We start from the raw sequence: 14,062 nt of genomic DNA, 5'->3' as shown, positions 1-14,062 counted from the left end.
AAAACAAAATGGAGCTCTACAACCTAGGAGGAAGCAACCAGCATTGCAAAGTAAGGGCAATGAAAAAGAAGAGCAAAGAAGCTTAAGTAAAGGCAGAGGTTACCAGATCCAAAGAGAGCAAATACTGAGCAGTGTGGGCCAGGGCTGCTGCTGCACAGCATGTGAGGACAGGACTCCACACGCAGCACCGACCTGTCCTGTTCCAGCAGACACTGGAGAGCACCACAGCAGGGAGTCAGTCACTGTGGTTAGCTTCCACTCTGTGCTGAGAATGGAGAGGCAGCCCGCTGCCCAGACACTCTGAGATTGTACATTCACTCCTTTGATCATCAGGATTTTCTCTGGATGTTGATTAAGTAGGAAATAGTCTCACTCTAATATAAGCTACTAACAGACACCTGTGATCATAGCAAATTTTTTATTTCCACAGGCAATACAGACTCAGAAAACAGCAGTTAAACAATGAAATAACTAGGGGTAAAACCTGGAATCTCATGAACCTCTATACTACCCTCCTCTCTGCTCAGCTCTACCCCTCCACAAATCGGAATGAATTTATTTCCTGTCCACAGTACATCACAACAAACCAGACTATGTCTGTGATCTGACGCTAACATAAAGAACAGGGACGCACACACAACTGATAACAGCTCTTAACATACCACTGTTAGCGCACCCATGCTGCTGTGACTGGTTCAACATGAAGCATATAAAAAAATTATTCCAAAACCACTTCTACAGTTCTACGGGCTTGTGAGCTCTGGCGATTGTAGCGAACTCCTTTTCAGTAATAAACTAAAAAAAGCACCAACTAGAGCCATATTCAGACTGCCTAAATTCCCCTGAAGTCATATACTGTACAGTGGCAAAAGCCAAGCACCTTTGAGCAGTGACTCAGCAGTCCACAGTAGGACTGTGAGATAGAGAGCTACCTATAGTCAATGGAGACAATCGGGTACAGAGACTGTGGTGAAATTTAAGCCATCCGGATACTCCTCAATACGTATTCCTCCAGCCTCCGCTTCTGCTCTATTCCTGATCCACCACTCTAACTCTTCCCTTTCCTCTCATAAGGAAAATCAAAGTTGTTCTCTAGAGGGAACCCACAAATGATTTGACCATGATAAAAATGAACAAGTAATATGGACAAAGTACCATCACAGCTACTATGCGGACCACTAGGTGCCCAGGCCCATCAAAATATCTTAGCTCAGTATGATGTAATGCTAGATCCCCAGCAGGTTAACAAACAGATGGGGAGGCAACATTGACATACGAGGATCAGGCATTAGTTTTATTCTAGTTATTCCCATGTATCAGGGCATTTTTTAAAGGCCACGTGCTTTGCTGAGCACTTTGACTGGAGTTATGCTTCTCACAAAATACAGATAAGATCTGGGCATATGCTGAGGGGTATGTGCAGGATAAACTGCATTGGAGAGGGTAAGGAAATGAAGGGATGGTAATACAGGGAACATGGGCAATCCTCAATATTTCAAAAACTTCATTAATATGTACGTGTACCAACACTACACACCCACCCTGCCTTCAGCAGAAGGGAGGACCTAAAAGGCTCAAGCATTTTATTGTTCCTTTTCTCACACTGTACAGACTGGATTGACCTCAAAAGAGTTATCAGTCGCTGGCTCCCTATAAATCAGAGCCTTATAAAGCCTGGCTGATTCCTTTCTGTCTTTACAGACAATTTAATTTCCGTGTCAGTGCCTCGCGGACAAAACTCTCCAAGCTTGAAGAGACCAGATCACCCGAGGTTGGGAAACCTGGGGGAAAGCTAACACAATGAGTGTCAATGGGTAGTTCACTACTTTTTCATTAAAAGCTTATGAAGTTTTAGTTGAAAAGCCAGACAGTAATAGGCATTATTTAGGATACATGATTAATATTTCTTGAGCTGAATTAAGAGTTAATTCAGAAAGTCAAGAGGATAAAGCTAGGATTTTGTGCTGATTCAGTTGAGGTTTGCACTCTTTTGTTGGTTTTTTTTGGTGTTTTGTTTTTGTTTTCTTTTCTTTTAAAGTAGCTGTAATAAAAATTGAATGACATTTAGGACAATTCCCTTGATTCATCTACAGAAGTGACCCAGAAGCAAAGCACCCACAGATTAATTCAGGACAGGATGGAACATGAGGAAGGATTTTTAATAACCTGAGGCCTTATATAAGCCCTACACTTTAGATTTAGCTGTAAGAAAGAAATGTATGTAAGCGTTTCTTTATCTGCTTTGTTCATTGTAAACCAATAGTCTACTGCTCCAGACCAGAAAAATCAGAGTTCATCTTTTTCATATTTGGGAGACTTGCAAATTTGTTTTCCTCATCCAGCATACTTACAGAACCACGTCAGGTATGTCTAGGGAAGCAAGAGCAAGTCCCTTACCACAGCACCCTGCCACTCCTGATCTCAATCACTGCCACTTGAGGAAAGAGTTGGCACAAGTTAGGAGGAGGAGGAGGAGGAGAACTGGATAGTTCCCTTCTTGGCTAGAACACAAGGATGGTCCACAGCATGTGAGGCAGTCTTGAGGAGATCAGTTTAATTCTGTCAAGGTGTCATCTGCGGACCTAAAAAAGGAGCTACAGAAGTCAATCACTGTCCTCAACCTATAGGGTTTGCCTTGTAGAAATTTTCCCCAAGACTTCTACAAGTGACAGAAAGCACTTTTAACAAATGTGCTAGACTAGCCCTCAGAATAGGTTATAGCTGTTATGCTACAGGGTGAGCTACACTAGACAACTGTAAACTGGTAACAAAATAATGAAAAAAATATCTGAAAGTTCCTCCAATAAGCAGAACCCATCAGTTTGGATTCAGCTGTAGTCCTGCCAGTGTCAATAATCTGAACTTTGCTGAAAATCACTCTCAGCAGTGGATTCAGAACACTACCAATCTTTAGCATATAGTATGAAATTGCTACTTAAAAACACAGTTTCAATTATGATTTAAAGACAGTAAACATAACAAAAAAAAATCAAGACTTGGAAACTGACTCTCATGATGACTATACTATTTTTCATCATTTTCTAATAAGTCTGTTATTAAGTATATACAAACAAGCTGACTTACTAACTATAGTAGTTATTTTTGCTAACAGCAAAAACTTTTAACTACACACAAGGAAAAAAACCATCCTTATTTACCATAATAATAATTCAAATCAAAATTCTGAGTGTCTCAAAGATAAAAGTAACTTTTTTTTCTAGAAAAATAATAGGAGTAGTAGTACACATTGCATCTATAATGGAGATGTTATTAGATAAAGAACAGAAAGAGATCTCCATTAAGGTGTCCAACAGAGCACTTACTGCACCTTAAGAGAAGACTTTGAAAGCTCTGCTGTGTAAGCTCAGAAGACCAGACACATGCAAAATAACTGTGTCTTAACTGCTGTGGAAGCTGTGTGTATTATTCTAGGGTTTGGTTTTAACTGTTCTTAAAAGCTCAACTGGTCTCTCTGGCTCAGTTCTTAAAGAAGTATAAACAGGCAGGTAACAGTTAACTGTGTTCTCACAAGGAATGATGTGGACAGGCAACTCGTACAAAACTCATCTCTGAAGGCACAGAAAAGCTCCCTGAAAAACTACACAGCCTGGCAAGCCACCCATATTCCTCAGATCTTGATTTCATCCAGCACAGGCAAAAATTCTGTATACGGGCCAGAGAGGAGTGCCATCTTGCAGGAAAAAAAAAAAAATCTATGTTCCCTGAGCTTTTTTTTTTTTCCCTTGAAACTAAACAGACCCACATAAAGTTCCCAAGAAAAAAGAGTGCCTTGAGGTGCAGGAGGAAATGCTGGCAGAATGCAAGTGTCCCGGGAGAGCAATCTTTACTATGCTAAAAAATTCAAAACACTCAACACAGGAAGTTTCTTAGGGGTGAGTACTGACTATACTTTAACATAACCTATCACTGAGAGAAATTACTTTCCGTGCACCGACAGTGTCACAGCGACAATAAGAGTACTAGGATCCCATCAAATGCGTTTGTGCTTAAAACATAGTGTCTGAAAAAGAAAAGGCAAGGAGTGATGAACTGGTCTGTGTCCAGGGATCCCAAGAGATGTCCCTCTGGAGAAACAAGCAAACTTCCCACAATAACAAATTTTCCCAGAGCTGGGAATGTGCTTGTATGATTTCTAGCTGCAATAGAGGAGGAGCCATGTGCTGGTGAAGTGCTGCCTGTGCTGAGGGCTGAGCAGGCAAAGGCTGTGCCCACAGATGGCTGCTGGGGTCAGGACAGCTTCACTCCCACCCGTGCCGACCAGGCTGCAATTCCATCTGCTCTGTGTCTCCATCCACAGCCCTGCTATGCCATGCCTCTTCAGACCCTTGCTGAAGTCAGACCTGACAGTGTTACCCTGCTAATCCTTCAGAGAAATGGATTATAAAAGGGGCAGCTGACAACACCCAGATCTAGAACAATACATTAAAAAAAAGTAACAAAAAGCCCTCAGGCATTTAGTGTAGTATTCATCTTTGTGAAACTATCAAGATGGGTGGAGCCAAGAAAAACAGAGCAGAGTCCACAAATAGGATTGTACTTTTTATTACAGGGGAAAAGAAAAAAAAAAAAGGGAAAAAAAAAGGTTGTGTGAACCAAATCAAAGCACACCGATACTGCAGCCACTGCTCTCATCCCCTTCAAGGAATGCTTTGGCTAGAACAGCCTGCGGAAGTGATCCTATTCCTTCCCCTGCCCTCCAACATAACCTCTACTACCTGCACAGAGTCAGGACCAAAGCAACACCCTTTAAGGTTTCAGTTTTATCAGTTTAAATTGAAGTAAATTCAGTTATTTAGAGACCACTTCTTCAGACAGACCGATTTGAAGTTATTGGAAGGGAAAAAAGAAAGGAGATCTAGTTGCTCCTTGATGATTTAAGTTCCTTCTCCTTCAGCCACAGTGCCTAACAAATCTATTACTGTACCAGAGAAGTTACATACAAATAAAAGTGGACGTTTTACTGCAATGTTCCATGATACAAGTGTAAAGTATAATTATTTTGAAAGGAAAACTCCTTTCTAGGACTTCTCTAATTAGATTGCCTTTTCTCGCATCTCTACCATAGTAAACTTAGTTATCTCTCCTCCAGTGGAGCACGCCTCTCTGTTTCTGCATTGTCATTGTCAAGACAGACACCTGGACTGCTGCAGAAGGAGATTTTAATCTCCAGTAACACAAACTGACTGCCTCGCTTTGCTAGGATGACAAGCATCTCTTCGCCTTTTTCTCCTCCTGATTGTTAACAGACTGTAGTACATAGATTATTCAACTACCAGCAGCAAACAAAATGCCAAAACCAGCAGAAAAGCCCAAGACACAACACTGGAAACAGAGGACAGCTCTTCTAAGGCTGAGATCTGAAACTGTAAACACTATGCTTATTTCAAGCAAATTTACTTTTACTTTCTTCAACATGGGCAAGTAGCTAGTTAAATTCAAATCCAGATCTGAACATCATGAGACAAGAACGCTGGGAAGGCAGAGAATTTCAGCTACGGGTCACAAATACAAATACCAGCCTCTTACTGAGAGAAGAAAGGTTATTAACCAAATACTGATAAACAGCAATTGCATGCACTTATTTCACCTCTTTCAAACAAGTGAAAAGCAGATGGGCTCGTAACGTGGATGTGAATCTGACAGAAAAAATAAAAGCAGCTAGCTTCCAAGCAATCATATACTTTTTCCTCCCTATAGACATTCCCAGACTATTTCAACATAGATGAAATCTAACCATGGAAAACAGGATCTGCAGAGCTTGAGAAGAAATAAATTATTTGGGAGGAGGGATGGGAAAGGAAGAGGAAAAAAATCCTTACCAACTGACTGGCCTTACTGTGCACTTTTCCAGGAGACCAAGAATTGCTTCTGATGCAGCAGCATTCAGCCCTGGAGAAGTCAGACAGAGCAAAAAGGGAGGGGAGGTACAAGGAGGGAAGGGAGGGGAAAGGAGAAGGGAGGGAAGAGGAGGAGAAGGGGAGGGGAGAGCATGTATACTGCATGTCAGTTTGTTGAGCCCTAACATTGCTTTCAGGAAGGAGAAGAATGAAGCTCCTGCTAAATCAGGCAGGGAATTGGTTTGCAATGGCTCAAGATGATAAAGGAACAAGATCTTAGTATGACCATTTGGGTTCAAAACAGAGAGTCAGGAGGAAGAAATGTGTGTTCCCACATGTGTCTAGTTAGAGAACCCAGAATGCCAAACATGCTTTTTGCTCCAAAAGAGAGATCACACTAAAACTTAAAAGTCAAGCAGGGCAAATATAAGAGCTACAGCCAAACCTGTCACTGTAATTAGTGAAAAAGGGAGGCTCTCCAGAAGAAAGCAAGATTTCCTTGCTTTCTTACAGTCCTCCAAACTCAGCTTGCATCCACCTGCAAACCTAAGAGATTGTAAACTAGATGGAGTAGTCATTTCACCTCTTCATTCACGTTTATGCTGCCAGCTGCATCCAAACACAATATGCAGTGCACTGCAGACATTCCTACTTGGAAGACTTTGACCCTAAAGCTGTAAAACAGACGAAGGGGAAGGGGAACAGCATACACAATGACCAGAATCATATTATCAAAATATTGTATGCACTTGAACATGAAAATATGCCAGCTATTCTCTCACCAACCAACCAACCATTACATCCCAGTCCCACTTTACCATGAAAAGTTATCTGAATTACAATTTTAGTGCCTGAAGGGAGAATGGGAGGGGAACACTGATTGTTTCAACATATCATCTCATCACTGTATATCTGCAGGACTGGGATGAAAAATAAAAAAGCAACTTCTCATCTCAGAGGCTCTACCTCTGGTATCCCACATTTCCCATTCCTCACAAGCCATGCTGATTTCTTGAAATCTACTGCATAGCTATCCAATTTACCAACCTTTATTCCCTTAAGCTAGCAATTTTGCTTCTAGTTAACTGTTGTCCACCATCCTCAATCAGATGCTTTCCCGGACCTACAAGCCTCCAGAGCCCAGAAAACAACATGAAGTCTTGCACACACGCAGAACCTCGGGAGCTCTTCCAGCCGCATCATGGCTGCACAGCATGACGCAGCAAGTGGTCCCAGTGGATGACACAGCTCTGTAAAATTCTGACTCCACAGATCTGCACTGAGGCATAGGAAGGGTTCAGCTGACCCCTTACCTTCAACTGGCTACTTCCCTCCTGGCAAAGGTTGACTTCAATCCAGAAATTGAAGAAGATCCCAAATTATGTGGTGCCAAGGAAAGAGACAGCACCAGAGACAGTACAGAATTTTTCAGGTCTGCCTCTGAGAAGGTGACTCCTGTGAAGCTCTCCTCTGTTCCTGATCCACAAAAAACCAGACAGGCTGTTCTGGTATCTTCTCAGTTTTAAGTAAGTGCTTAGCAGCTGTAGGAAAGACCAACTTCACACCACTCCAGAATAACACAAAAATTGAACCTCTTACTGTCACAGCAATATAATTCACTGGAGACTCCCAGGTTTATATATTGCCCTTATGGCTCTAGTGAAGTATTACTGACAACTTGATCCGGCACACAGAGCCCCGGTGGCAGATGCTCATCTTAAAAAATGCAAAACACTTGCGTGACGGCTAACAGCCTGCCAGGCAGCTCTTCCCCAGCCCTTCTCAGAAACACAAACTCTCCCACCTTTACCCCACGCCCTGCTCCCAGCACTGCCAACCCCAGAACACCATCCCACAGACTCGGAACAAACTGAGAAGCATGCCACTCAGTAAAAATGAACATTTTCCTTACAGGAAAAAAAATTTACAATAAAACCATATATTCCCTTCCTCCACATTAAGCCACAAGTCCATTGGGTCCCCAAGCCCATTCCCAGAGCAACTCACAAAGGGTTAGTGCAGCTACATTAATTTGGCTGGAAAGGATTTTCATCACCTTGTCTCTTTCCTCGCCTCTTCTGCTGTTTCAAAAATAGCTCTGGCTTGTTTGCTGTACTGCTTATGTCAGTCTGATTTTATGCCTGACTGGATGTATACAGACAGGCCCGTAGCCCATTAAACACCAACTATCCAGATCTGTACATACATGCACAGTCACACAAACACAAAGCACAGCCCCCTCCCTTGGAGGCCATGCTGGAAAGCTGCTTGTTTACAGAGGCTTTGCACTATATTAAGTATGTTTATAGCAGGCCTCAAACAGGGGCTAGAGAACAGACCACAGCCTTTTCTGAGGTTTAAAAAAAAGGCAGAAAAGCAAAATAGCACTAACATCCATCTGTCTTAAGGCTGCAAGTAAGGACCTTCCCTGTGATGAAAATACTTTGAAATGTGAGTACACTTATCAAATGACCTAAGGTCATTTGGCTGCATGCTGTTAGTGTTTCTGTCCATTAAAGACAAACAATCCCTCCCAAAGGCTTTGAAAACTATTATCCGCAATTGCCGGGAAGGGAAAGGATATAGGAAAGTGCAGACATGCAGAAATTCTGGAACAAACTCTTAAAAAAAACTTCAGGTAAAGTCCTGAAATGTGAGAAGTTATCTGAATGAGATTTTTCCTACTAGCACTTTTTAATCACTGGGTTTTCCTGAACAGCTTTTCTTTTTAGAATAAATCAACTTGCTGGAGCCATTTCACTAATCCCAGATTAATTCCATTCAAATCTGGCATCCTTCCCAAACCCAGTGTCCTGGTTTCTGCTAGATAGAGTTAATTTTCTTTCTAGTAGCTGGTACAGTGCTATGTTTTGGGTTCAGTATGAGAAGAATGTTGATAACACACTGATGTTTTCAGTTGTTGCTAAGTAATGTTTATACCAAGTCAAGGCTTTTTCAGCTTCTCATGCCCAGCCAGCACGAAGGCTGGAGGGGCACAAGAAGTTGGGACGGGACACAGCCAGGGCAGCTGACCCAGACTGGTCAGCGGGGTATTCCATACCATGCGACGTCATGCCCAGTATATAAACTGGGGGCAGTTGGCCTGGGGGGATCACTGCTTGGGAACTAACTGGGCATTGGTCGGCAAGTGGTGAGCAATTGCATTGTGCATTACTTGTTTTGTATATTCCAGTCCTATTATTATTGTTGTTGTTGTTGTTGTTATCATTATTAGTTTCTTCCTTTCTGTTCTATTAAATCGTTCTTATCTCAACCCACGAGTTTTACTTTTTTTCCTGATCCTCTCCCCCATCCCACTGGGTGGGAGGGTAGTGAGTGAGCGGCTGCGTGGTGCTTAGTTACTGGCTGGGGTTAAACCATGACACCCAGTAATCTAAAGCTCAGCCTTCAAGACCCAGCTCACTGGCTGTAAGCTGCCTCTGTGATGCATTTTTAAATGAAACTTTCTCAGCATGCCATGACTCAGGAACGTTGGTTACCATGAATTGAAGATTTCCACAAGGAAATGCAACACAAAGAAATCTTGATTGCTCATTCTATTCATGTTCCTATAGAGCTATAACATCCAATATGCATTAGCTATTCTATCAAGTATTATACAAATAAATTAGTACCTACTGACATTTCTGTAAGAAGTGGTCCCCAATTACTTATCTGCTGAAAAACCCTCCGAAATTTAAAGGAAAAACACCATATACCATTTCCAGCAGTCACCAGAGTATGAAGGCAATATTAAAAAGATGAGCCTCTCAGGCACAGTATCTCTTGTTAGTGGTATTTGCTTCTAAATGCAATTCTGTTATGTCTATTAACAGGAAAGAACATACAAACAAAAGCTCACCATATAGCAACAAATTAGCATCTTAACACACAGTGCATGAAAACTAGTTTTTATTTGGCACCTGAAGACCTCTTCAATTTCAATGGCAATCCAACAAACCAGACATGCACAAAACTGGAGCAGTCTGCCTGGGGAAATTGGGGAGTCCAGTCAGATAGGTCTTTAATGTCAACATCAGAAATGAATGGGTAAAAGTCAGTTCTGCCTTGGGGCAGAGAGGTGAAATAGATGACTGCCCAAGATACTTTCTCAACTATATGGTCCTGACCTCCTGCTTTTTTTTCTGCTTTTTCTGGGGCATTTCTGCTCTCATCTGCTTACTTCTAGCAACCCCTCTTAGCTTTCACTCCTATTAAGTATAGTATCACGGCTTTGAACTAAGTATGAAAATTAAACATTGTCTTCTTACCCATCCTCCTTGTTGAATGATATAGTCTGCAGAATAGTCTTCTAGATATGTCACCCCGAAGTTCACAAGTGCGCTCAGTGGTTCCTGGCCCCGTCTGGTTAACTCCATCAGAAATTGTTGTAGCAGAACCAGGGGTACCAAGACCTTCAAAAACAAGAATTGTGAATAAATACAGAAAGCATTATCAATACACTATGTAGGTAAAACAGAAGAATTCATGTGGTCCACAGAAAAGGTCAGAATCTAAAAGTCCAAATGTATCAGGGACTATACACTTTGTTATACACTTCATTTTTGTGAAGACACAAGGCAGAAACACAATTCAATTCAGTAAGAAAGCAGCACTTAATCTGATAAGCAAAACACCACAGCCTAATTTGAGAGTTTCACAGAACAGGACTGCAGTGCCTTCTTAAGCCCCATTTTTTCCCAACACAAGATTCAGGTAAAGAAGCAGAACAATCCAGAACTTGCTACCCCAGAAGTGGAAAGATGCAACATTATAAATAGTTTGAAGGGATATGCATCCAATTTGTATTTAAAGAGCAAACTCATATACATTCTCGAATAGATACATTGCACTAGACAGTCTCTTAAGAAGTTAACACTTGGCTTTCAGAGAGCTTAGAAACAAACAACTCCTCCCAGCACCATAACATTACAGACATGTTTAAAATGACAGACCCCTCTCCATGTTAACTCTCTCTCCAATGCCAAATTTAACATGTACAGAATTCCCTCCCTCATTTCCTACTCTCATTCCTCCTTCCAAACCCTTTGTCTCTAACTGAATGCTCAGCCTTAACCCAAACGTCAGTTGCTCTGGAAGATGCAAGACTCTGTGAATCCACCTCCTTCATATTATACAGTTCTAGACACTTCCTTCTGAAATTATGTTTTTGTTTGCCTAAACAACATGCAGTTGAACTTTAAAACCTCTAAATTTATTCTTCTAGAGCACACAAGTGGCCCTCTGGGCAAAGTTTATATGCAGCACTTAACCAAGTTCAGGAAACTGGTATCAGTTGAAGTCATTAGCATCTGAAAAAGCACTATTATGATACAAGAGAAAAATATTTGTAAGTTTTATCGCACCTAGTTTGTGACAACTGTGTTGCATATCTATTCACTGTTCAAATAAGAACATTGTTTCCCAGCTGCACAAGGCAGATGTGGGCTAATACTACTGCTCAGACTGAATTCCAAATGCCTTCTTCCTTTCCCAGTCTCCTCCTCCTTCAGCCTGATTTTCTTTTCTGTAAATATCCTCCATTACTATTCCCAGAAAACACACCTCAGGATGCAAAGCTGGAGGAAGACAAATAGGAAAAGTAGGCTGGGTTTGAGATTTGTACTAAATTCATGGTGGAGTCACACTGAGATGTACCACTAAAAACAGATAGGGCCTTAAAAATGCCTGTAACCTGATAAATTTAAGATGTTCCAGCTGATTAGCAACTCAGAAAGTCCAGTACTATGGCAGACAGGTTATAGGACTGTTCTGGGACAAACAGTTACACTGCAGTCACTTAACTAGGAACAGGATGGTGCTTGAATTTTAAAAGCCTTTGGGTTTTTTGAGTTTCTTGTAATTAATCTCAACTCAGGCAGGAGAGGTGCAAGCTTACATTGTGCAAACGTTAAGGAGCAGGTCAAGGTGAGCCAAGTGTCAGAAGAAACTTCGATATTTTTGGATCGAAGAAAAAAAAAGCATGCTGTCAAGACCAGGCATCTTTCAGAGGCTTTGGGCACACCCACATAACTCTACAACAGCATGAACATTGAGATCTCAAAATATTTGACATTTACTTTAAGCTGAAGGCAAGGGAAACAAAGGCAAAAAAAGGCTGGTTAGGAAATGAAGGGAGCTCAAATGTTGGCATACTGAACATGATTGTTGCCATCTCCTTTGCCAACTTAAATATCTAATCCATCCACTCCCAAATTTAGCAAGCCTCTGCAGGCCTCAGGAGCGAGGGACCAAATGAAACTCTAATATCCAATTCCATGCAAACCAACAAACACCACCTGGTTTTCCTTTCCCACTGAAATTATTGAAATTATAGAAACCTTTGAGACCAGTAGGAACAGTAACAGGTTTGCATGACCCTAAATTCATGAAAGAAGGTACCTTCTTCACGGTACTTCCATAAAGGTTATCAACAGCTTTCTGTAGCTAAGAGTAGCTATATGAATGGTGATGAGATTTAACTAGACCAAAATAAAAATATAGCCTTAGCAATTCAAAACAACTGCAATTCCTCCACCAGTATGCCTGGGAAGGGATGCTAGGGGCTATTTATATTTTGACTGAAGAAAAACATACAGAGTATCAAGCACAGCATGCCAGAAAATAGCTGGCAGGAGAAAACTTCTATGGAATCATTAAAAAAAACCCTTTACTATCAGAAGATTTCTGATTAATTGTATAAATTAAGATTTCTGTCAATTATACTATTGCAATCCCATAGTACAATATTACAAATTCAAACATACACACAAAAAAATTATTACAAAGTCCAGAGACTTTGAAGAAGTGTATCCAAAGTAATTGCCACTTCTGCGTACCTTCTGACTATTTTAACGTAAGATTCATCTAATTCTTTACATGACTATTTCTTACATTTTTGTTGTATTATTCCTTAGCTCCATTAATCAGTAAAAGTGGGACATTAAGATGACTGCTAACCTACTTACCAGTTCAGTTGAATCTCAGTATTTGTTATCCTTTTATCTGATGCACAATAGTGTAATCATGTATTTTGGAGTATGTTCATGATACTCAATTTTAAGCAAAACCCATAAAATCTCAACAGTGAAGTATTTCAATTTTTTATTACATTTATTTATTATAGAAATATAATTTGCCCTAAGTTTGAGGTCGTTTTGGTTTTGTTTTGTTTTAATGAAAGCCTTATTTAAAATACAAGATGAAGACTCCTTTTCTTTACAGAATCCAACATCATGGCTATTATTTTCACATCACAATTTCTGAGAAATACATGAAATAATTTCTTTTCCTGAAATTTTTTTACTGAGAACCAGCACTTCTAATGTCTGTGGGTAAACTTTGCTTCTGTGGGATGTTAATGGAAGAACTGAGTTTCCTAAGTAGTAGTTTACCCTACAATATTTCCTCATTCAGATTGATATTCATGTTTTAGTGACTGAAAACATTCCTTTACATCTCATGTGCTACTCAGTTAACCAAATCTCTTCAGCAGTTCAAACATACCATTGCACTCTGGAAAAGATTCGCATCTTTAAATGGAAAAAATAACAGCTATATTTAGAAGTGTCTTCCTTCTGCTCATGCTTGTATAACGAATAGGTTCTTTGAAAAGTGGTATGGCTAAAAATGACACCTTCCCAATTGTAAACCAGACAGATCAAGCCTTTGTCCACAACCTCCAACCAGCTAACCATCTAGGTAATCCAGTAGCTCCCAGAAATATATGCTTACCTGTAAGCCATGGTTCTCATCCACATAACATCAATGAAGATTCGCAAAGACTACTTTGAGTCTGCTTTGTGCCACTGAGATACTGGGCCTTTAAGTGATCAGTGTGGCTCTCTGAGTGCATCGCATTCAATATATTAAATAGGTCGGGCTTTTAAACATACATATGTATAATAATACATACCTACAGCAGCAAAGGCTCAGAAATTTGAAGTGAGATTTTATATACTAGTTCATAGGCTACTGAAATCAAAAAGAGCATCTTGCTGTGCAAGATGCCACTACTGAGCACAACAGATACAGCTTACATGTAACTGAAAACACATTTCATCTACCAGCTTCAGCTGTTTTATGTCTTCTAGTCTGGATCAAACCACAAGCCTTGATCACATAGAATTCTGTCTGTGAGAGGGTATTTCCACATTTTTAACCCTCTGACATCTGCCACAGCTACTGTGCATCTTCAATTTCTG

The 14,062-nt window shown here is 40.6% G+C and overlaps 1 protein-coding gene across 4 annotated transcripts in view; it reads right to left on the bottom strand.

Annotated features, from left to right (window-relative positions):
* The window catches only part of BCL2L13 (BCL2 like 13), a 45,766-nt gene that overhangs the window by 9,691 nt on the left and 22,013 nt on the right, over positions 1–14,062 (bottom strand). For 3 of the 4 annotated variants that reach the window (XM_075051224.1, XM_075051226.1, XR_012653588.1), the window contains exon 6: positions 10,130–10,273. In XM_075051224.1, coding sequence (XP_074907325.1) covers positions 10,130–10,273 — 144 coding nt within the window. Of the gene's footprint in view, positions 1–8,872; positions 9,849–10,129; positions 10,274–14,062 lie in introns of those variants that run through there. The other variant, XM_075051227.1, reaches the window with a different exon arrangement.

Source organism: Buteo buteo, chromosome 19 (genome assembly GCF_964188355.1).
Source record: "Buteo buteo chromosome 19, bButBut1.hap1.1, whole genome shotgun sequence".
Classification (NCBI taxonomy): Eukaryota; Metazoa; Chordata; class Aves; order Accipitriformes; family Accipitridae; genus Buteo; species Buteo buteo.
Note: the sequence above shows the minus strand (reverse complement) of the source record. Positions and strands in the feature narration are given on the sequence as shown.